Source organism: Mytilus trossulus, chromosome 12 (assembly GCF_036588685.1).
Source record: "Mytilus trossulus isolate FHL-02 chromosome 12, PNRI_Mtr1.1.1.hap1, whole genome shotgun sequence".
NCBI classification, from domain to species: Eukaryota; Metazoa; Mollusca; class Bivalvia; order Mytilida; family Mytilidae; genus Mytilus; species Mytilus trossulus.
The window spans coordinates 38,206,056-38,232,445 of NC_086384.1; the positions used below are offsets into that span (position 1 = coordinate 38,206,056).

General features: G+C 32.0%; 1 protein-coding gene across 1 annotated transcript in view; it reads left to right on the forward strand.

The window, feature by feature from the left end:
* Positions 1-26,308, forward strand: part of LOC134692428 (chorion peroxidase-like) — a 36,968-nt gene extending 10,660 nt beyond the window's left edge. The window contains exons 2-13 of the mRNA XM_063552880.1: positions 3,757-3,796; positions 8,439-8,582; positions 9,717-9,893; positions 10,565-10,604; positions 10,997-11,091; positions 12,516-12,617; positions 12,997-13,092; positions 16,565-17,057; positions 19,527-19,727; positions 21,426-21,592; positions 25,065-25,173; positions 25,847-26,308. Of these exons, the coding sequence (XP_063408950.1) occupies positions 3,757-3,796; positions 8,439-8,582; positions 9,717-9,893; positions 10,565-10,604; positions 10,997-11,091; positions 12,516-12,617; positions 12,997-13,092; positions 16,565-17,057; positions 19,527-19,727; positions 21,426-21,592; positions 25,065-25,173; positions 25,847-25,919 (1,737 nt within the window). The 3' untranslated portion in view covers positions 25,920-26,308. The remainder of the gene's footprint in view (positions 1-3,756; positions 3,797-8,438; positions 8,583-9,716; positions 9,894-10,564; positions 10,605-10,996; positions 11,092-12,515; positions 12,618-12,996; positions 13,093-16,564; positions 17,058-19,526; positions 19,728-21,425; positions 21,593-25,064; positions 25,174-25,846) is intronic.
* Positions 26,309-26,390: the final 82 nt, after the last annotated feature.

Genomic DNA, 26,390 nt, shown 5'->3' on the forward strand with positions numbered 1-26,390 from the left:
TTTTCAGTGATTTTATAAAATCCCTTACAGTTTCAGAGATTTTACAAAACCACTGATTAGTCCAGTGGTTTTACAAAATCCCTGATTTTACAAATTCCCTGTAACATATACATTGTTAGAAAAAAGTACAAAAGAAATTCACAAACAATTAAAAAATTATAGGCGATGCATGCATGTGCCCAATACAAATTCGAAAGACTTGCGGAAATGTGATTTTGAAGCGTATAGTTTTTGATGAAGAGTAAACATAAAGACAATAGTAATCTTCAATTTTGAGGGTAAAAAATCAAAGAAGGCAGTGGCAAAATCTATTCATCTTCGAGACTTTTTAAAACAAACAGTGTATATATAATCAAAAATCAGAGGTTGACATCACATCAGTATAAAGTTAAAATAGTCCAACAACTTATCCATCTTCGTTTTTGCATAATTTGAAACATTCAAGCTTAGAATGTCAGATGAAACTTTTAATGGTCTGGTTCACTCTTTTGTATCTTTAACATTTGTTCTTCAGTTTATTTTTGAGATCAAAGTTTGAGTATCTTTCATCTGTCTTATTTGTTTTAGTCATTTTAGAAGTCGGTTGTTGTCAATTTAACAAACTGACTTTTTTTTACCCATGCTTACACTGGGATACCACTGATAATACTAATACATTTTTTATTTTATTTATTTTAGAAGTAATCACTTTTATCAAAACAGTAAATCCTTTCTTGGTTTCTCAACATCTAAAGGGTGGTTGGTGACCGAGTTTTGTGAGTAGTGCCGCACGGGGATGTGTATCAAACTCCAATCTTTAATGAATAGGATTGTTAGTTTTACCTATTCTGTCTGTTTATTTTGTTCGCGCATCGTGGTCAATGTAAAGGAATTTCATGAGACGGTTATACAAGTGAGAGGTTTAACTAGCTATAAACAAGGTTTTGTTCACAATTTTCTACAGACTCTACATTATAAAAGGCCTGTACCAATTTAGGAACATGCCAGTTGTTATCTATTCGTTCGATGTAATTGAGCTTTTGATTTTGCCTATTGTCTAGGAACTTTCCGATTTGAATTTTCCGCGGATTTCGGTAGTTTTGGGGATTTTATTTTATACAATTAAAGCATAGCATTATAAAAGAGAGAAAAACATATTTCTCCTCCTGCAGTTTTATGAAGATTGACATTTTTTTTAAAGAACACACAAAATTAAATAATTGCTGAATAAGTCTTAATACCTCCCCTATCATTCAAGTTAATTTAGCGCTGCTGTAACATATCAAAATTGTGCACATATTCTCTGTGAAACAACTTGTTTTTCAAAGCGTTATGTTATTATCATAGATATAGGGCATAGCAAGCGTCCTTATAATCGAAAAGAGGGTTATAAGATAAAGCAAACCTCTCCAATAATAGTGATTCATATACTAACTAGGTTCAACTTATTATTCATACATATCCATAGTTTCCGTATTTTTTAATAAGGGAGTTAAGGAAATTCTTGGAAGTCCATTTACTATTGTAAAATGTACTGGAAAAAGTTCAACAAGCAACTTATTAACGCATATTTATCTTAACATTATATCTATTTTGTTCAATAAACATGTTACCAAATACCAAGACGTTTCCGCTTGCAGTGATGTATATAAGATGCACGCAGAGTTCAATGAGTTTATTATTTCATGAGTATCCTTGTAATGAATTAATAATATACTCAGTTATCGCAGACAAAAGTGACTTAGATATGACGATGCACCAATTGATCATTCAGTTACACCGATATCAATAAAAATCCTTTTGGACGAATTACATATATGTTCACCTATTCGCACTATACTTTTTTTATATCCATAATATATATTAATCTCGGTCAGCTCATCAGATATCATGGTTTCGACTCTGCTTGTATCTGTCAAATATATTTCTCAAAAAGAATAAACGTTTTAGCATTTATTATAGGAACCCAAATATAGCTCTTGTTTGCGCTTGAAATAACAATTTTTTTCTACAGAGACTTGTAGGAGCGAGTTTTGAGAAATCTTGTTCCATAGTGTAATTTTTAAATCATTCGGTCATTTTGTTTTCTTTACTTTTTTCGTGTTCTCGATAATTTGCAATGCTTATCATAGGTATTCTTTCACTTAAATCTAAAAATTATGCATCTAGATTATGTTCTTGTTCTTCTTTGTAAGAGAAATTCCCCAAAAATCAGAGAGATCAGATCGGATAGCTAATCACTTGATATAACAGTGTATTTAAAGAGAGTATCACGAAGGGTGCCGCATGTGGAGTAGGATATGCTTACCCTTCTTTTTTTCTTTTTTGTGTTTTTTTTGGTACTGATGTTTGGTTTTTTTGTGGATTTTCAGTTTGTTTCTTTTCATGGCATGGCTAGCGTGTTTTAGATTTATGAGATTGTTTATCTCTTTAGTATGTTTCGTGTCTTTTTTTAACCTTAAACATAGATATAGTGTCATAATTTATATTTATCAATAAATTAGTTCCACGTGTTGGAATGAGAAGCTAATTGGCGGAAGGATTAAAGAGTAGGTAAGTGTAAGGTTAGTTGTATGATCACAACGAATGATGTAATGTATAAATAGCGTAATAACATTTCTACTTCTGTCGGGAAAACAATGCATCTTTTTCAAAGTCTTTCTATTATTTCTTTCAGGCTGAAAACATTTCAGTGTTTCATTTTGTTAAACATGTTAATCGGATTTTCCTCTTGATATATTGTAGTCAGTCAACTTGAAAGACCTCTAGTATTGGATGATTAACGTCAAATCGTCGTTCTTTTTGTCCAGGTTTAGTATATGTGACTGACGAATTATTATATATATCATTCAGATTGGGTATTGAATCAAGATTGGTGTGTTAAAAATTGAGGAGGAATGCAGATCATGGTGTTCATTACTTTCCTTATATATATAATGGTAAGGGGTTTCTTTAGTTCTTAATGGACATGGCCTAATGTCAACAATTGGCGTCCAACTTCCCTGCTCTGACGATAAAAAAATGTCGTCACTCAGATTTTGTGAATTATTCTAAAGATTTGAAAAAACCGGTGTATATAATGTGGATCAAAGATAAACTAGTTAGTATGCGCTTCAGTACTTGTGGCATACGTAGTATTACTCAAGGCAATTGAAAACAGTTTGGAAATTCAAATTCGGTGGTGTGTAACTGAAGATGAACAGATTATATGATATTTGCTACGTACATATCCTTTTTCATCTATGACACATATATATTCCAATCCATAATGACAGTTATGTGTTTGTGGAGATTCCTCTTGTAGACTGACAACATTTATAAAAGAGAAAAAAAAAATGGAAACCATATAATTGAAGAAAAATTTATTTGATTTAGAAGCACTTACTACAGCAGACAATATAGCGGAGTGTTGTCAGGTCTCTTCTAGCAAAGAGTGGACATATGATCTTTATTCTAACCCGATTGATATTTTTTTGAAGATGATATTAATTTGGAGACACATTTTATGTAAGCGCGTCTAGAATGTGAAGGTGAGGCGAAAGTCATGATTAGAAAGAATTTATGCTGTATTTCAATATATTCTTTCAATCAAAGTATAAAATAATCGGGATTGATTCCAAATATCATTTGAATTTGTCTCTTTGCAAAAAAAAGACAGAATTTGCAATCGACCATCATAATCTATTAAAAGAAAGCAAGTTGAACGCTCTAATTACCAATGCTATAATATTATGTATAATTAATCATAGATTATTTTTTTCGTTTTCTGATTTTCAGATCATCGTAGATAACGTCGATTCATTTCATGGTTGGAATAGTAAGTTAAATTTTTCTTTGTATCATTATATAGTAATTATAGCAGTCATAAGTACTTATTTCTTCTTTATATAATTTGAGAGGCGGTATTCCGATTTTAAAATCAAACCAACAGTTTAACGTATTTGCAAACATGTAACCAAATGATTACAAAACTAAAATTTTAAACCAGAATGGATCGAAATTAACCGGCTTGAAACAACAAAACAAACAAAACCACACTTTCAGTGGAACGGTCTTAACCTGACAATTTGAATTGTATATAGGTAGAGGTTGTTAATTTGTTCAGTTTCCGATCTATAACAACTGATAACAGCTGGTGACGAGCCGGGTAATTAGCTTGGGAATGAACTTTTTTTGCACTAAAAATGTCTTTTAAAATCAAATGAGAAAAATTACTGCGGATTTATGTGTTTGATGGATTAAGGAAGCTTACATGTTCGTGTATATTAAATATCGTGGTTTTGCCATAGTATCTATATATGCAAATGTGAAATTTGTAACTTGATGAAAATTTCATTTCGTGGTTCGTCTGTTCCAACGACATCTGCAAAAATTGGTAGCCAACGAATAATAATGAATCTGCAGTAGTAGTTTATGGTTTAACTGTGATGAGCTTATGATGTTTGTCCATCTGATGAGTTAAGCCTTTTTCAACTGATGTTTATAGTTCGTTCTTATGTTGTACTATACCACTGTTCCAGGTTAGGGGGGTTTGGGATCCCGCTAACATGTTTAACCCCGCCACATTATTTATGTATGTGTCTGTCCCAAGTCAAGAGTCTGTAATTCAGTGGATGTCGTTTGTTTATGTGTTACATATTTGGTTTCGTTATTTTTTTTATTTAAATAAAGCCGTTAGTTTTCTCGTTTGAATTTTTTTTTCATTGTCTTATCGGGGCCTTTTATAGCTGACTATGCGGTTTGGGCTTGGTCATTGTTGAAGGCCGTACTGTGACATTTAGTTGTTAATGTCTGTGTCATTTTGGTCTCTTGTGGACAGTTGTCTCATTGACAATCATACCATATCTTCTTTTTTTATATTAAAGGGTAAATTCGGTAAAAAATCTCCGATTGACTTTAATGCTAATCTATATCTTGAATTAAATTTATACCTGAATTAACTTTTTGAGATTGGAAACTTTCATATATCCTTCATGAAAGTACAAATGTAGCTTAAATAGCTTTGTTCACAAACACTGCAGATTCGCAAATAATTCCTTTACTGACCCCCATTACTTTTCAATCCTGTAGTGCAAACATTAGTACATTCAGCATTTTTTTAATTTTTATTTTAAGTCTGGTGTTGATCCATCTATCAAAAAATATTTATTTCAAACATTATCTACCAATCAGAAGAGTACATGACTTCAGTTTTATACATAAAGCTTAACCTCAAAATTGGCGGTCCCTGATGACGTATATTTATTGACTTAATTTATTCCTAAACTTGTATTTGAAAATACTTGATAATTCAATATATTAAGGAGATTGGAATACACATCGACAAGGACAAACCCGTATGTGGACCATAGTATATCACGGAAGAAAAATAAGCATGGTTAAGGAAGTTCAAACAATGTCTGTTACTTCAAATACTTTACTTTAGAGTAAGAGGTCATGTTCAAAAGTAATCGTTATTGGTACATTGCATATATTTCATGTATGATGCAACTATGTCGTCACTCACACAAGTGTTTTGTCACAGAATAAACAAAACTGTGTATGAATTAGACCAGTAATTGTTCAGTAATTGCGACAGCTTTTGTCATATGGAGATGATATTGTTTACTGTTAATGATTTTATATCATCCAATATCATTATGAAAATAAGGAAGTGTGGTACAATTGCAAATGTGGTAACAAGAATAAAAAAACAATTAAGAAAGACATATAGATTTAATTTGTCGTAAATTTTGGAATATATTTTTAGTTGATTTTGAAAAATAACCAATTTAATAACGGAACAACTTTACTCTTAACATGTGTAAATATCCAAAGTAATATTTGAAAATGTTTGATTATTTCACATACCCGTTTCTTGATAACATCAAGTCCATCAAATAAATTTTACTTATAGCAGATCTTCTAATGCTTTTTAATTCAGGCAATAATGGTTGATATTGTAGATATGTGTTTTTAGATACTAACAATGTCATTTTGCAAAAATACTCAGACATATTCGATGCTTATGTCCGCCTAAGTCGACAATTTCAGTTTCATTTATTCTGTTAATTTGTTGTTTAAAATCATAATGTGAAATTCAAGGGATTTACTTTAAAACGGTTAATGATATTATATAGATTGGTGACCACAATGAAATTATTAACCAATATATGTGCTTTTTTCTGATTTAGTCTATGATCTACTTCGTTAATGCCTTTAAAGACTTTTAAAAAGATGTTTTAGATTTAATGGATCTGAAATAATGATATCAACGTAGAATATTACAGATATATATTAATTGAGGTTAACTCGATTTATGTTTTATTTTGTGGCATTATGTTCACAATTTTAAAGCATTTTTAGCTTTTCTCATCATTTGGCGTCCGTCGTCGTCGTCGTCGTTAACAATTTTTCAAACATCTTCTCCTCTGAAACTACTAAATGGATTTGGGTGAAACTTAGCATGATTGTTCCTTAGATTATCCTGCACAAAGTGTGTGCTTCGATTTTTGATCCGTCAAAAAACATGGCCGCCGTTACTTAAAATAGAACATAGGGGTCAAATGCCGTTTTGGCTTATATCTCAAAAACGAAAGCGTTTAGAGCAAATCTGAGATAGTTAAAATGTTCATTAGGTTAATATCTATCAGCCCTGAAATTTTCAGATGAATCAAACAACCCATTGTTGGGTTGCTGCCACTTAACTGGTAATTTTAAGGAAATTTTGCAGTTTTTGGTCATTATCTTGAATATTATTATAGATAAAGATAAACTGTAAACAGCAAAATTGATCAGCAAAGTAAGATCTACAAATAAGTTAATATTATCAAAATTGTCAAATGACCCCTTAAGGGGTTATTGTCCTTTAATAACAATTTTTCACAATTTGTTCATCATATTTGCTAACTTTAAAAAATCTTCTCCTCTAAAACTACTCAACCAAATTCAACCAAACTTCAACTGAATGATCAGTAGGGTGTATAAAATAAAGTGTGTGCTTTATTTTTTATTTCGTCAAAAAACATGGCCGTCATGGCTAAAAATAGAACACAGGGTAAAATGCAGTTTTTGGCTTATATTAAAGTATTTATAAGGTCAAGGTCTACCTGTCCTGAAATTTTCAACCGAATTGGGTAACTGGTTTTTCAGGTATAATGCCCCTGAATTGATGATTTTAAAGAAATTTTGCAGTTTTTTGTTATTATCTTGAATATTATTATAGATACAGATAAACTGTTAATGGCAAAAATGTTAAGCAAAGTAAGATCTACAAATAAGTCATTTGACCAAAATTGTCAATTGACCCCATAAGGAGTTATTGCCCTTTAAAGACTTTTTTCACAATTTGTTCATCATGTTGACTTACTTTAAAAAATCTTCTCCTTTGAAACTGCTGTATCAATTTCAGCCAAACTTAGGCTAAATGAGTTTCAGAGTATCTAGTATAAATTCTTATATTTCATTTCCTTGTATGTCAGAAACATAGCTCCTATGGCTAAAATAGAACATAGGAGAAAATGATTGTTTTTTTGCTTTTGAAGAAAATAGGACGATTCAAAGAACATTTAAATAAATTGAAAAGCCAAAATAATCATTGATGAGAGATTTAACCAAAACAATTAAGGTGAGCGATTCAGGCTCTTGAGAGCCTCTTGTTTATGTTCAATTTCCAAAGCATGTATTACACAAAAAAAATGTTTGTTAAATCCTTTAAATCTTAAACAATAAATTTAACTGTTCCAGCTTCATGTTAATAATTTTAGATTTTTAGTCCTCATGCCGTCTCTAACATATGCCTGTATTTTACCTATTGCGTCTTTTATCTTGACACATCGTTGTCAATGTTATGAAATACTATTGTCATACAAGTGAGAGGTTAAACTAGCTATAAAACAAGGTTCAATCCTCCGTTTTCTTCACAAGAAAAAGCCTGTACCAAGTCAGGAACATGACAGTTGTTATCCATTTGTTTGATGTGTTTGGAAGTTTGATATTGAAATTTTATCAGGGACTTCCTTTCTGAATTTTCAATTTTTGTTGGAGTTCAGTATTTTTGTGATTTTACTTTTTAAAAAGTGAGATAGATCAAATTTACTTGTGGTCAGATTTTGTAATGTTTTCGTCTTTTGTAAAAAATAAAATGTTATATAGACACTGTATATCATTAGTAAAACGCCAAATGTTACCCGAAAGTCATTTTTGTATTCCATTTTAAAAAGATATTAAGTCAGTTTGCTTATTGGTGCACTTAATACAAATTAAGCAAGTTGAAATTGAATAATGTGTAAAATTGTACGCAAAGTCTTGTAAAGTAATATAAAGTGGAATAGTATCTAACAAATGTTTTTTTTATCATCTATATTTTTTGCAAATATCAATTAAAACGTGTATTATGCTTCAGCATGGTGTTACTCTTTTCACTCTTTTGAAATCGACCCATCATTTTAGGTTTACATACTTCGTTATGTTATTTACAGGGAAGCAAACTTGTTCAAGATCTAAATATAGAAAATTAGATGGTTCATGCAATAACTTACAGCATCCCACGTGGGGAAAGGCAAAAACGACAGAGAGAAGACTCGAGGATGCAAGAGGAAGACCAATGGAGGCTTACGAGGACGGTATGATAAGAAAAAAGTTCATGATTTATGAAAGTAAAATATTGCATACATAGATTTTCGGAAACGCTAACAATGTCGATTTACCCGTTATCGGGTTTTTTTCTTAAATTGTCGAAATATCCCCTCTGTGTTCACTAGCATTGTTCATTATTAAAAAAATAATGACACCTGAACAAAGGTTGAGTTATTGTAACCGTTTTTTTACTCATAAAATTTTGTTACAACAATGAAGATATTTTATAGACATAAAATATTTTAGAACCAGCAACATCTTTATAAGACAGTTTGTATCAAAAGGCATGATGGAATAGGTGTTTCTATTTCTTGATTATAGAAGGTTTTTTTCAAATGAATGGCATAACCAAAATAATGAGACACAATTCAAATTTTAAAAGAAATAGAAACTATTCTCTGACTTGTAAACACCTCAAGTATATTACTTGAAAGATTCATCATAGTCTTTTATTTTCAAGAAACCATAGAATTTCCTTGTCATACTTTTTTACATTCACACACACGTATATTATTTTAAATGAGTTATATTATATAAACTATACATTATCTTTTCAGTCTCTGTCATTAGTTCTAAATTTTGAAATCCAGGCATAAATCTAAAATTAATATATGCTAATAAATATTGATTACTGATTTAGCCTTCAGGTCGGGGGTTAATAAAATATGAATATCAATCTAACTTCTATTATTTTTTTTATTTTTTTATGTTTTCTGTATTTTTCATTAGAACAAAAAAAATGTAAAAGGTATTTTCCTTATACATTACATTTGTCAGTGAAAAGAAACTTCAATATTGAGAAAGAGGAGCGAAAAATACCAGAGGAACAGTGAACTAAATAAAAAAGACAAATACCCTAATACGTATTGCATTGTTGTTTTGTTTTTTGTTACATTTCAGTGTTTCTGTTGTTTCGTTGTTTTTCTCTTAAAGTTGATGTGTTTCCCTCGTATTAGTTTGAAACCCGGATTTGTTTTCTCTCAATCGATTTATGACTTTAGAACAGCGGTATACCAATGTTGCCTTTAATGATACATAATTTAACCTGCAGGTTTATACATTTAAGAACGTAGATATAATAGTTTAAAGAAGCATGAATTTATCTTTACTGTTATTTACAGGAAGAAGTATACCTAGAGGTTACCCACACCATCTGCCAGATGCTAGACTTGTCAGCAATTTAATATCAGATTCAGCATTAGGTCCAGATGACCAGTTTGATAATATCAGATCAGGAGAAGTTATGGGTTTTGGTCAAATCCTAGCTCACGATTTAATAGAGACTCAAATACCGTCAGGTAATCATTCATTTACTCAATATAAGTTTTAATAAATTTCATGCGTCATAAGTACTCTTCATAATTTTCTTTCATAAGGAACACAACAAACTTAATATTTGAAAAAAAAGGTTTGAAGCTTTATGGCCTACGGAGGCTTACGAGGACTGTACACTATGAATAACTATTTTACCATGATAACATAAGGTAAGCAAACATAGATGGTTCTTCTTCGATACTAGGAAGACGTAAATATTTACGGTGAAAATGTCTATTACAATGCTTTACGGACCTTTCCGAGATTTAGAGTAAAGTATCTTATTTTCAAAGTTTGTAAAACAGATTGTTTATCTAGTCGTTTTGTCTTCAAATTTTCGTAACAAAGCTAAAGATTAAGCTGTGCAAATCAAAACACCAATCATAGAATAAGTTAACAATTTGAATCATTTCAAATTAGCATTTATCTTGTATTGAAAAAAACAAGCAAACCATAATTTTAACGAATCCTTATTTAAATATGATACCTATATTGAAAGACGTGCATAGTATCAAAACATAAATGTTCAAAGTGTTTTCCGCTGCTATTTTGCTAAAAGGGTGCAATTTGGGTACTGTGACGTTATACATACAATATGAAAGCAATTGTGCATGAACATTAATCATCTATAAATAAAAGATAATATTTTTAATAGGTTTCGATTGTTGTAAGAAAACAGATTCTCATTATGGCAGGTAAGCTTGACGTGAGTAGATCATGCATGATGTAGTGTTCGTTCTTCGTTTTCCTTTGTCTTATGTTTATACGTTAATCGGTAGATAGCATCCACCAAAGTTCTACGAAAAAACTTTATCACAAGACAGTCCCTTTTGGGAGAAGGATAAATTCTCTACAAAGTAGTTGAATTTGTTGGCTTTTGCTGAACTTAATAAACTGTTTGACAATAACTGGATCATAAACTTATATAACTATAGCAAATTGTAAACAGTTAAATCTAATATACCTTAATATTTATCTTATTAAGTTGTAAACTGTTGAAATAATCCTAGAGAAATAAAAATGATTACAAGATATTAAGCTTCTATCGCATGAATTATCATTATATTTGTATGTAATATGATTTCAGTATACATGCCTGCTTCCCGTTACATATTCCAAAAGGAGATAGTCGATTTACACCGGGTTGTAACAGCTTTAGAAGATCAACAGCTGTCTTGGGACGTTTGTATAGTCTTTTATAATATTTAATGTCTTTTCTAATTATAAATGTATTCAGCTATTTTAAGTTTACTACTCGGTCGTTATGAATAGACATTTGCGGAAACTAGGTCTATACCTAGGATTACACTTTTCTCAAAATACAAAAACAAACCAACAATGCAGATATAAAATAGCCAATGGTGTCGTCTATAAAAAATTAAAAAAGATGTAAGCAACACGTTCAATTTCATGTGTCCGAAGCGCTTTTCAGGATTTACCATTTGGACCACACAAAGTCAAATAGTTGAAGACAAGGATTTATAAAGTCTGAAGGTGTAGATAGATGTATCATATATCAGCGAAGAAATAGACTTTCCCCGCGAAACACAGGGTACTTTTAATGCAATGGTAAGTATACGAAAACTAGCAAAAAATTGTTCAGATGATATTCTACTGCACGATTTCAACCTTGTACCCGCAACTGTTGCGTTGACGACTTTAAAAATAGATTGTGATTTTTTACATGTTACCGTAAGTGTAATTAGTGTAATTATGGTAATCCGAATCATAGGTGTATGACAGTTTCCGCAAATGGCTATATGAATTAGACAATATAGACTGTAACTGTTTTTCTTTTATCTTTGCCATTTTAATTATTGATAAAAAGTATTACCATGTAATACGTCCAATGTTTCGTTGTCCATTCATCTGTAACTTAATCGGTATTGTCGTATTTGCAGCTTTCCACTGTATATAAATTTTGTATTAAAAAAATGTTATGAAAAGTTTTTTTATAGTCGAAATAACTTGTCTCACTCAGGCTGGCATTCCTTCAATCTGCCTGTCACTTTTCTATCCTATTTAATGCCTTTCAATGTTTCTATTGTTAAGACTTATGATATTTCACCTAACGACAGCATGCAAATTCAAATTAATTTACTTGCTTTTCTTCACTCTTTTACCCTGACATGCTTTTTTAAGAAGAAAAATCAACTTTCTTGAAGGAGTATTTCACTTAAACCAGGTGAATTGATAGTTCCATAAACATGACATATATATCTGACATAAATTTGAACAGGTGGGATGGATGAATAAACTACTGAAATACAATAAAAGAACATAGAAACTGGTGGTACTTTTCAAAAGGCAAAATTAAAAGTACAAACACATCAAACGAATGGATTTCAAATGTCATATTCCTGACATGTCTAAGATTTTTAGAATAAAATTATTCAATAAATACTAATTTATTGATTATTGATACAACAACCGTTAAATCAAAATACAGTGTATGCTGTCTGTATTATCAAAAATGAAATAGCCGATTCACTACATCCAACTCAACCATCCTCCTACTAAAATAAAAAATAAAGAATCACCAAAATTTCAAATACTGTTCATGTAATTTAAAAGTATCAAAACGAAAAAAATGCCTTCTTTTGCAGGTCGAAGGGAACAGAGGAATTTAGTAACCTCGTACATAGATGCTTCATTTTTATACGGGAGTAGTAAGGAACTAAATAAAAAACTGAGGAAGCCAAACAGCTGTAAGATATAATTAAACTTTACAATAAACTCTATATCCAACAGAAGTCCTAATAAGGTTAGGTAAACTACCCTAATTTACGAATAAACTAGTCCGACAGATAACCAATTTATCTGTCAGTAGGGCTAGGCTTCTACGAAAGGGGAGGTATACCCTCAACTGAGAATGACTTCACAGTTCAGCTAGCAAGCAAACTAACCAAAAATATTACCTTAACCTAAACACTCAAAATCATTTATCTCAGAGTCATCAAATCTTTATTTTAAATCCATGCCTTCCTCTTGAAATAGCACATAAATTATTTATTGACCTTAAATGTCACATTACATTACACTATATCTTATTCATTTGTATGCTGAATGTCGGACAATTAATTGCAGTTCTGATGTTGGTAGACACGTATAACCTGTTACCAACTGTTCACGGTGGAAGCGGATGTCAGATGTTTCAAAAAACTGATCGATGTCCAATAGCAGGTATTTAATTAATAGTGAACACATATTTATTTTGTTTCATTTGATACAAGTTTGAACAAAATGGCAAACGGTTAAAATCATTTAAGATGTGTTTGTAGAAAGCACAAAACTGCGAGCTTAAGTAATGATATCCCCGGAAAATTGACCACAGATAGATGTATCTAATATCTGACCACGATTTTGTAAAATTGCAATACTCAGCTACTCACACTATTTGCATTAATAAGAACCGTGCTATAATTTTTGAATTTACCTTGCTGGTTGATTGGATTCTTTTGTGTGTGTGAACGCTTATATTAGTTCGTCCTTTTGTGTGTGTGTGTGCACGCTTAAATTAGTTCGTCCTTTTGTGTGTGTGAACGCTTATATTAGTTCGTCCTTTTGTGTTTAATTGTTGCTCAAAATATCGATGTTAATATTCGAAAAATATGCTGCTGTATCTTTTGAAATAGGAGACAATATCAATAAAAACCAAAGAGTAAACAAATACTCAAAAAACGAAAGAACTTTTACATCAACAGTTATAAATAATAAATAAGAAACAACACGAACTCCTTAAAAAACGGGAGTGAAATAAGGTGCTCCGGAAGGGTAAGCATTTCCTGCACTGTATACGGCAACTATCGTCTTATTTCTTTGTTCAGGTCGGTAGTAATGGAGGGTTATTTTGACTGAGGAAAATATCAGATATGATTTCTGACACACTGTTGTCATAATGACCAATCAGCTTATGATGGCGACCGTAAAATTTCTTGAGTGATGACCTTAATTTTATTGATTCATAGCCCTGTCTTAGCAACTTTTGAGAAAGCAATATTCCTCGTTCAACAAAATCAACGTACTTTGAGCTAGCTCTTGAGTAACGTATCAATTGAGACACATATACGCCGTATGCTGGTGCCGCTGGAATGTTGCTACATAGAAATGGAAAGTTGACCATAAGAAAATTAAAATCATCGCATTTGTCATAAATTTTGGTATTCAACCTACCATCAGTAGTCATTTCGAGAAAAAAAAGGTCTAAATATGAAGCAGATCTATCTGTGTCGGTAGTGTCTTTATTTCAAGTTCACTTGGATATATTAAATGTAAGTGATCACTGAATTTATTATTAAAGAGACAGTACATCATCAATATACCGAAAGGTGAAATTAAAAGACTGGACTAATTTCTTTTCTCCTTTCTATACAAGCCCTTGGATAAATTCGATTTCATATGAATACAAAAACAAATCTGCAAGTATAGTAGCGCAATTGGTACCCATTTGAATTCCAAATGTCTGTTGGCAGATCAAACCTCCAAATTCAACAAGTATGTTGTCAATTAAAAAGTCCAGTATTGCAGTGATATCCTCTTTGGTGTATTTTGTCCTTGACTCTTCACAATTTCTCACCAAGTAAGCTGAATTTCAGCCCAAAACTAGATATTTAAAACCTCTAGTGCCCTTTTTGTTATAGAAACATAAGCTGACGAATTCTTTCAGTCGATCTTTAAGTTTAGTATGTGGAATAGTGGTATAAAGAGTTGAAAAATCAAAGGTTTAATGATGGTACAATGTTTTAATGATTGAGATTGTAACTTCCCTAGTAACTCTTTTAGAATTAAATGTTGTGGAACAGTCGTTTTTGACTATTATGTTCGCTGATTGTAAGATCTCTTTTATCATAAGATATGTGTATACTTTCCTTGGTTATACAAGGTTGATAGTATTCAGGTGATTTTCAATCAATGAATTTCAAAAAGAAAGAAAAAATTGATCTGCAGATATTACTTCTAGTCATTACCGGTTTCTTAATCGTATGATAAAATTGAGAATGGCAATGGGGAATGTGTCAAAGAGACAACAACCCGACCATATAAAAACAATAATAACAGCAGAAGTCACCAACAGGTACATACTTGCCTGTTTGTACTTGTTTGTTATTAATGTCGCCCTCCCCTCTCCTAAATGAATCAAAGCATTATATATAACAATTATAGAAATTACCATAATGTTATCATTATATTTGAATTGCTTCTATTACTAAAAACAAAGGTCCATTACTAGACGTCTATCTAAGACTTGTTCATCTTATGATAGTATTGAAACATTTGATTTTTTTTACACTTTACACAAGTATTCCTTATTCCAATTTTAAAGAGAAATGGAGTGAGTTGGTGTTGCTTTTTTTCATTAAAAAAGAATGGTCAACGTAGAAACAAGTATCTTTTCTTAGGGAGGAACAAATCCTACTTTGCAAAGACTCACTCCGAATCAAACAAAATATTCTCTGAAACTGACATTATCAAGATGCTTGATTTTTTGATTGACCACACTTCTTGGTACGTTTGGAGAACGGCATTCTAATGGGAACCAATTGTGCCCCTCATCCTGCCGACTTGTTATTTAATTAATATGAGACTGATTTCATACAGGAACTTCTTATGAAGAAATATAAGAAGTAAGCAAAGTCCATTTACTTTACTTTCCGCTATATAGAGGTTTTCTCACTAAATATTTTAAAATTTGGTTACTATGTTGAACCTATCCATCCATTTGAAATAGAGATAAAGGATACAATAGATACAGTTAAGTCTGCTTTATATCTTGACTTTCATCTAGAAATTGAATAAAGGGTCAGTTGAAAACAAAACTTTCCGACAAAAGAGATGAGTTCAGCTTCTCAAATGTGAAGTTTCCGTTTCTATGTATCAACATGCCAGCAGCGCCTACATACAGAGCATGTTTCTTCCAACTGATACGATATTCGAGCTCGTATTTCCTTTCATGATTTCCTTGATATAGGGATGCCGCTCACAAGAAAGCTATTCAATCAAGAGTTCAAAATGGAGATGTTTAAGTCATCCCTTCTTAAATTTTACGGACGCAATCCCGAGTTGGTTAACCGTTATGGAATATTCCTTTCACAGATGATATCGGATATTTTGTTTCTTACGTCGTAACTACAATCCCCTTCCCTTTTTATGAATGGGATAAACCGAATTTGTAATAACATGAACAACATGACGAGTGCCGCATGTGGAATAGGATCTGATTACCCGGAACCTTCCGGTGCACCTGAGATCACCCCAAGTTTTTGGTGGGGTTCGTGTTGCTTAGTCTTTAGTTTTCTTTGTTTGTTATCCACCGTTACATATTATTGCAGACAGTTTTCCTTGATACAGGACCTCGACTGGAGTACCTAGAAAGAACCCACCAGTCGGTAGTGTAAAACGTGCAATTCTTGTTAAGTTATCTCAGATTAAAACACGAGCGGTGGTCTAATTTCAAACCTTAGTGGTAACATATGCAATCACTGAAGCTGAACTATTTTCAGATGACCATCGTATGAAATCAGCTAAGACCGATAAGATGATAATACGTATACATATTTATTGATGTAAAAATAATTCAAAACAATTATTTTAAAAGGTTCTATCCATTATCAAAAAGATAGCTGATAAAAATGCACATTTTTATAAACTTTTGCAGGTGACGAAAGAAGTGCTGAAGCACCACAACTATCTTTAAACCATCTACTTTTTGTCAGACAGCATAATCGAGTAGCCATTAGACTTCACAATGTTAATCCACACTGGAATAATGAGAAAGTGTTTCAGGAAACTCGCAGGATCATCATAGCGCAACTTCAACATATAGTCTACAATCATTATTTGCCACTTATAATAGGACCAAGTGCAGTGGCACGTTACGAGTTATTATCTACACGTCCAGGATTTGACGATGTATATGATAGTAACGTTGATGCGTCTATTGTTAATAGCTTTGGAGCAGCTGCATGGCGTTTTGGACATTCACTGATAATGCCAGATATATCTGAGTTAGAATCAGATTTTAAAACCGTGAAATTGCACACACTAGAAAACAATTTAGAGAGTCCGCATTTATGGCAAGCACATGCTGGTAGGACTGTGAAAGGTATTACCAGATGGCTTGCAGCAAAACCGGCCCAAAAAATTGACAAGTACGTAAAATTAAGCACATCCTGTACATAAAAAGCTGTTTTAATACTCAATTGTTCACATACTCTGAATGATATGATGACTTTCAAGCCCATAAGTCAGTTCTTCTGTGTTCACTTGAGTTATCATTGATATTTTCATAATTTAAGTTTACTGTTTACCAAACTTAAATTCTTTTAAATTTCTACCTCAGGTATAGATTACCTTAGCTGTATTTGGCAAAACTTTTATGAGTTTTTGATACTCAATGATCTATAATTTCGTACTTTATTTGGCCTGTTTAACATTTTTGATTCGAGCGTCACTGATGAGTCTTTTGTAGACGAAACGTGCGTCTGGCGTAAATATAAAATTTCAATCCTGGTATCTATGATTAGTTTATTTTCAAGGATAGAGTTGTCGTTATTATAAAAACGCACATTGAAGTGTTGTAAGTGTTCTATCAAAACAATTGTGGTTTATTTTTATAGTTACGTTTTTATAATTTCATTAATTTATAAATGATAAGTTGATTTTTTTTTATTCGTTTGAAACCAATTTTTTGTGGATTTCGACGGTAATATGATCCACACAGAACAACGAAAACTTTTTTTATGCGTGCATGCAAACTTTTAAACAACTATGAAATCATTTATATACTAAAATATGTGTTCTTTATTTATTTATGTAAGTTTGTACTCATGAATATAAATGAATCCACAGTAGCAAAAAATAAGAGAGCATTCGAACACGGTAATGGCTGTTTATTTACTCTTTATACAACTATCAAGAAAACCACTAGTTTCACATTTTAGCTTCTGCAATTATAATTGTCACAATTCAAAATGATTTATACTATAGTCATAATAATGGCAATATGAAACTCACTAAAACGCTATCCATATACAACTTACAAAGATAATATCGTTATGATTAAGAATGACAAGCAGTCTTTGGTTACATGACTGCTCGCTTGCATACATTTCAAAACATTCACCAGAGGATGCAGGTTAGATATTAATAACAGGTGCATTAAATATTTTGTTTTACATTTCTACTTATAAAGCAAATATTGTTTTCTCTTTTGAATATCTTTTGTAAGCAATAGCAACGTTTGCTTCAAAAAATTTAAAGCTGGCGCGTTTTATATGTTCACGGTTAAACGTTTGATTTTCGCTTCTCCCTAAATAGTTTATGACCACCATCCATGTTTAAGGCATTACACATTTTCCTTAGCTGTATTTAGCAAAACTTTTGGGAAGTTTGGTTCTCAATGCTCTTCAACTTCGTATTTTATTTGGCCTTTTTAACTTTTTTGGATTCGAGCGTCACTGATGAGTCTTTTGTAGACAAAACGCACGTCTGGCGTATATACTAAATTTGGTCCTGGTATCTATGATGAGTTTATTTAAAGCTAAACAAAATGCCTTTATACCTGTATAATTGCATTTTAATATGTCATTTTTTCTCAGATTTTTTTTGATTTTAATATGAAGGACTACTGGAGAAAGTGATTTCTGCTATTTGAATTATTTTTAATGTAAGGGCATCATCTAGAAACATTCCGAAGAAAGTTATCTTAGTCAAAATGTGTGATGATTAAGAACAAGAATTTTTTCATATTATAAAATTAAAGAAATATAGTATGATTGCCACTGGATCTACTACCAACAGACTAAGATATGCAAATATGCTTTATTTTTTCTTCGAATGTTAATCGAAATATCAAGAGATACATAGAGATTAATACATGGCCTTTTCCATATCAGCCTGGGTATCATCCCGAGACCCCCATATCAGCCCGAGACGGAGTCGAGGCGCTGATATGGGTCGAGGGATGATACCCAGGCTGATATGGAAAAGGCCATGTATTAATCGCTTTATCATATACTTCCGACAATAGTTTTATGTAAGGCAAAAAAAAAACCAAATGCAACAACTAAAACAGTCAAAAACTTTATAAAGAAGTTAAGTTATAAATCCAATATATACTATAATTGTCATCCAACATCATCACTACTTCCATATATATGTACATTATATGGTAACATTTCCTATAGAGGCATTTTGAAACATTAAATATTTGGAAGAGTTTCATGATCATTAATACTCCATGTTTGTTGTACTATAAAATGATTCATAATTGCCAATGGCATTTGTTAGCAAGTACTAAACTATCCCCACGAAAGTTCCCGTAAATTTTGACGTCGTCATCAATATCTGACGTCACAATGAAAAAAATAAACAACTGATACTGGAAACACCGGAAGTAACTTGCACGAGAAGCACTGTTATGGGTTTTTGCACGAGACGCCCCTGATATGGGTTATCAGACCGGGCTAATATGGGTTATCAGCCTGAGTGGGAAATTATGGCTTGTGTACTTCCGTTCGTTACACATATGCAAAAGCTATCATATTAATGCTAAGTATATGATAAACGTATATATACCTGATACTAGTTTGTAATATTTAAATCTAATAACTTTACAGCTTTCTCATCGATGGACTACGTAATAAGCTTTTCTTCATATCACAACCGCCAGGATTCGACCTGTTTTCATTAAACATACAGAGAGGACGAGATCAAGGCGTTCCTGCATATAATGATTGGAGAGAATTCTGCAATCTGAACAGATTTGCATCCTTTTATGAGTTTGGAGAGTTTGCTTCGAGACTTTCACGTTTATATCGGTATGTTAATTAATTTCATAAGATTATTATCAGTTATATATTGTACATTCGTCGTCCTTTTTAAGATTTATGACTTATATTTGTTTTGATTGCTCCAGTTTTATATTTCTAAAATACATGCAGTCAGGTGTCCACCGTCGTTTCACCCACCCAAATCAAAAACACTTTTTTAGGCAGAAAAAACGGTATACCAGAGTCCCAGATAACGAATAGAGTGGTTTCTAGAGTCTCTTTAAAGATTGAAAATCTACTGTTACCACGATCGTATCATATTGTTTAACCAAAATCCCTTTGTCTACTGAGTACTGAACTCCGAGGAAACTTCAGAATGGAAAGACCTTAATCAAATGGCAAAAACAAAATATAAAACACATCAAACGAATGAAAAACAACTGTTATTGTTCTGACTTGGTACAGACATTTTCTTATGTATAAAATGTCGGATTAAACCTGGTTTATAATCCTGGTACTTTTGATAACTATTGAAAGCTAGCTAAATCTCTCACTTGTATGACAGTAGCATCAAATTCCATTACATTGACATTGATGTGTGAACCAAAAAAAAACACACTATGTAAAAATGTCACATATAGGGGTACAACTATTATCATTTCTTTTATTCAACATTTATACAAACTCTACAAAAATGTTTATTTTCAACATGATGTATATTCAATTGAGATTCATAAATTGATTCATATTTTTTGTTTGCCATTAGTGCAACTTCTTCTTAATTCTACTGTTACCACGATCGTTTTATATTGTTTTACCAAAATCCCTTTGTCTACTGAGTACTGAACTCCGAGGAAACTTCAAAATGGAAAGTCCTTAATCAAATGGCAAAAACAAAATATAAAACACATCAAACGAATGAATAACAACTGTTATTGTTCTGACTTGGTACAGACATTTTCTTATGTATAAAATGTCGGATTAAACCTGGTTTATAATCCTGGTACTTTTGATAACTATTGAAAGCTAGCTAAATCTCTCACTTGTATGACAGTAGCATCAAATTCCATTACATTGACATTGATGTGTGAACCAAAAAAAAACACACTATGTAAAAATGTCACATATAGGGGTACAACTATTATCATTTCTTTTATTCAACATTTATACAAACTCTACAAAAATGTTTATTTTCAACATGATGTATATTCAATTGAGATTCATAAATTGATTCATATTTTTTGTTTGCCATTAGTGCAACTTCTTCTTAATTCGGTCTTCGGATAAGAACTTTTGAACAAGAAGAACGAACCCCGCCCCTTAAATAAGAAGAAAAATAAATACTGTGTTGTTTTTTCCTCGAGTGTATATTCCTCGCCAATATTAAGATGCAAATCAATATTTCAAATGTCTCCTGTATGAAAGCAAGGACCTAAGTAAAAACCTTTTTGAAAAATTTAGATTTTTAAAAAGATGATCAACTTTAAAATTGTTTCTGGCGATATTTGTTTATATGCTTGGATGACAACATACTTGAAATTATACATTGTAAAAGATTTTTTATTTCAATTTGTAAATGATTTTATTATATAGAATAAAGGCTCATGTCTCCATTTGAGAAAACTCACCTGTGACGTATTTATTTCTATGGTCACGTATGCGCCTTCTAAAGGTTGGCCCAAAGTGTACTGTCGTGCTTACTGCAAAAAATATCAAACGTTGATTTCAGTCTTGTTTTCTTTTTAGGTCTGTAGACGATGTTGATTTGTACATTGGGGCTCTATTAGAGAAGGGCGAAAACGGAGGTGTTGGTCCTACATTTGCGTGCATCATTGGTATTCAGTATCATCGTTTAAAAGTTGGAGATAGATTTTGGTATGAGTCGAGTGACCGTACAAGTGGATTGTCAGAAGGTAAACTGCAAGAAGTAAAATAACAAAAATATCGATAGCTTATAAAACACACCATCACAAAGGAATAATCACTGTCATACTGCTGACCTGGTACAGGCGTTTTCGTATGTAGAAAAAATGAATTAAAACTGGTTTAATAACCTGCTAAACCTCTTACTTGTATAACAGTCGCATAATTCCATTATATTTAAAACAATATGCAAACATTTTTTTTATGGAAATATTCTTTATAAAGCACAAAGGTTTCAGTATTCACCTCAGAAACTTACAAAACCTTTGAATAGACTTATTAAGAAGGGAAATAATTACGATACTGTTGTCAAGTCATTAAAGATTGCATATTCTAACGTTAATATTGAGTCACTGATGAGGTCTTTGCATCGGAACTAAACACATTTATTATAAAAACAATTGTTGGCCTGACACGGGTTATGTTCTTCTCATATATGTTATGATGGTATGATACTAAACCCCTAACGGGAAGGATTGTGCCTGATGTTCATATGATGAAATCATAATCTTTCAAGTCTGGAGCTGGCATGTCAGTTAACTGCTAGTAGTCTGTTGTTATTTATTTATTATTGTCATTTTGTTTATTTTTCTTTGGTTACATCTTCTGACAACAGACTCGGACTTCTCGTGAACTGAATTTTAATGTGCGTATTGTTATGCGTTTACTTTTCTACATTGGTTAGAGGTATAGGGGGAGGGTTGAGATCTCACAAACATGTTTAACCCCGCCGCATTTTTGCGCCTGTCCCAAGTCAGGAGCCTCTGGCCTTTGTTAGTCTTGTATTATTTTAGTTTTAGTTTGGAATTAGTATGGCGTTCATTATCACTGAACTAGTATATATTTGTTTAGGGGTCAGCTGAAGACGCCTCCGGGTGCGGGAATTTGTCGCTACATTGAAGACCTGTTGGTGACCTTCTGCTGTTGTTTTTTGTTTGGTCGGGTTGTTGTCTCTTTGACACATTCCCCATTTCCATTCTCAATTTTAAAAGATTATACTGAATTTGTTTTTACTGATATCATATTATGATTTAAAGAGCAGTACATGTTCCATAGTTTGTTTTAACGGACCAAATACAAAGGTTTTGAAACATTGCTCTTCAACTTCGTACTTGATTTGGCCTTTTAAGCGTTTTTGGATTCGAGTGTTTCTGCTGGGTCTTTTGTACTCGAAAAGCGCTTTTGGCGTAAATATACAATTTTAAATCTTGTATCTATGATGAGTTTAATTGCTCCATAAACTACTGAAATCACAATTCATTCTTTCAATTCACCTCAAAAGTATGTTCAATTTGAGTGAATGTATATCGCGGTAATGTCAGTTCGGACACTTTTGCGATATTTATAATCACATTCTTTCGTAACAAGTATATATTTCCGTTGTCATATTTAACAATGCAACGTTTGATTATCAAAGTCGAAAGAAAAGACCAGAACCAACTATCATTTTATAATTATTACCATATCTAAATATATACTTCAATGAGGAAAATGTGTAAATACAATACAAATTCAAAACAAGGATCTAACAGTGCTTGTTCTCAAACTGTTATCTGAAGAGAAGGTTTCTATGAAATATAATGAGAAAAAAGGGGACAAAAGATACCAAAGTCAAACTCATAAATCGCAAATAAACTGACATCGCCATGGCTAAAAATGAAAAAAAAACCAGACAAACAATAGTACACCATTTCATGTACCATCAGTTTTGTTCATTGTCGTTGTTTCTTCAAAACACAAAATATTTTTACAATTAATGAGTACATGTATGTTAAATCTGAACAAACAACAAATTTTTCAAACTCTACACTCGAATGCCGTTTTCAAAAAACCGCAAAATATATACCCAGGGGATGCACATTGGTCACTACCTCATTTACATATTTTTAAAAGAGAAGTAAAAACAATCTGTTATTTTAATATAAACTGCACAAATTACTCCTAATCTAGTATGACGTGCTTCTTTCGCTTTGGAAACAAAACCGTGATAAATTGTTTGATATATCTATACTTAGCGCAGATTCAGAAATATACATAATAATGGCTGTTTTCTTCCCACGTGAATCCATATGTATTGGAACTATTTTAGAAATTGCAATTAAATAAAAACAAAATAACTTTTATTTTTATTCGGATGCATAAAAAAACAACTTTAGAAGTAATGCACCAGAGCTCGAAGAAATTAAAAAAAGAAAATCCGCGAACGTGACTAAAAGGACTTTGGGTACACTTCCTGTCTTCTATGTTTACGGAGCGCCCAAAGTGCCAGTTGGATATTCAAAATATATAGCGAAAACCTACCCGAGACCGCTTAAATGAGGTTGAGACCCCCCTGGTCTTTCAATGTCCATAAAATTCAACCAAATCATTGACTCTGTATATATAAAGATTGTATTAGATGGAGTTTCCAGAAAAACGTCATCTTCAATATCTACGGAGGGCTAAGATTGTCACTTTTCAGTCAAAAAATGTCCAAATTTTAGGACAAAGGGCACAGGGTGATGGTGAGAGCCCCCTGATCTCTCAATCTTTCTAATATTTAAGAGACATTTAGCCAATAGGTAGATACAAACGTGACTAAAAGGACTTTGGGTACACTTCCTGTCTTCTATGTTTACGGAGCGCCCAAAGTGCCAGTTGGATATTCAAAATAAATAGTGAAAAGCTACCCGAGACCGCTTAAATGAGGGTGAGACCCCCCTGGTCTTTCAATGTCCACAAAATTTCTTTAAAAGTTTTTGGCACATTTAAGTCATTTCAAAACATGACGTCATACAAATGAAAACGCTAGAGTTGCAGGTGTTCTGTTACGTAAACCATCGAAATTCGTATAATATTGTATTGAAATGGATTTTTAAGGTAGATTTAGTTTTATTTTCTATTTCATTGCACTATACGCATAATTACTGATTTCAGCAAGTGGACACGGTGACCTCTTAGTTACGAAACGGTAGCTTACGAGAAAAACATGTATATTAAAAATGGCAAATGTTGGGTTTTGGAATAAAAGAGAGTTAAACAGATTTTTTCTATATGTTATTCACGAAATAATCCATGCAAGCTTGTGATTTATTAGAATGTTTGATCTTTATCTAACAGGAAGTAAAATAAAACAGCCACACACCCAACATACCCACCCTTGCTTCAGTTTTTTTGTGACCATTCTTGTCTTATTAGAATCGAAATAATTCATTGAAGCCATAGATTGTTGGAAAATTAAACATGACCTGGGCCGTGATATTCGTAAATTTTATTCCTCGCTAACGCTCAGGACAAAATTCGATTATCACGGCCAAGGCAATGTGTAAATTTCCAACATTTTATGGCTCTCATGAATTAATAATTCGGAACGCATCATTTGACCTTTATTTGTAAACTATTTTCTCTGTGAAGTTAATGTTCAAATAATGTAGATTGGACAAGCAACACTTATGATGAAATTACAAATCTTATCTTTTTCAGAGCAAATATACGCTATTAAATATTCTACCTTATTTTCTAAATTATGGTGCAACAACTTTGAACATACGAAGATTCAACGTGACATATTTCAACTCCCATCCAGAGCAAAGTGAGTATTAACATCATTTAGGTATGGCTAAATAACATGGTTGCAGCATCCTAACTCCAATGAGAAAACAAAACAATACCAGCAAGAGCATAAAATATGGTATTCCAAATGTTTTTCTGAATATGTCAAGCTCAATATCAATCAGAGAACTAAGATATAAATGTCTTGTAAATAAAAATAAACAGATTATAATATTTTATTTTGTTCAACTTACCATATTTATACTAGTAAACAGAAATTTTAGCTTAAATTAGCATATCTATCTTTCAGTTTACTTATGATTGATATTCTTGCATTTTTTTCTAAGCTTATGTGATCAATACGAATAATGAATTGATGAACTATTCATGCCAATTGTATATTAGAGTGTCCTGCGTATATACAAATCTGCATATACGGGGATGTAAATATACAACTTAATATATATATATATATCTTACCTATATAACTCCTTGTTCCTGTGTGTGATGCATTGTTGTTTATTTTTTTGTTCACTTCAGTGTTTTAATTATTTCGTTGTTTTCCTCTTATAGTTGTTTGTAACTCGGATTTCTTTTTGTCTCAATCGATTTGTGACTTTCGAACAGCGGTTAACTACTGTTGTCTTTATTAATCGGTCTGTTCCCAAGTGTGAACTATTTCTAGTAGCAAAATTTTATTTTTATATTTTCAGTCCTCTTACCAGTTGTGAAGGACTCCCTGAACTAGACCTTGATTTATGGAGAGAAGAAAAAGCAAAGAAATGAAAATATGGAAGTGTATGACGCCGTTTGACAAAATAAATTCTTTGTTTTGCTTTTTTTCGTTTGCTGAGATAAACATTTTTAGGTGTGAAATCATGGCGTTTATAATGCATTTTTATTCCGAATCATATAAATTGAACATATCAAAATGGTATCTGCAAACGTCTTCAGACTGCTCAGCAAAGAGAATCCGAAATTAATTCAGACACAAAGAAGACGTTACATATTCGGTTTATTCATTAAAAAAAGTATATCTTTCACTATAAATTGGATTTTGCAGCATCAATGGAGTAATACAAATGGAAGTGTAGTGCCAGTACCGGAAATATATAGGTACAAGGCTTAATTACATAGACAATGTATAACCCATATTATTAGTTACATGCATATAATTTATTCAGTTATTAAAAGTTTTTAAATGCAGAAACGTTGTTCTTAATTGATATGACTTGCGAACTGTGTAAATTTGGGGAC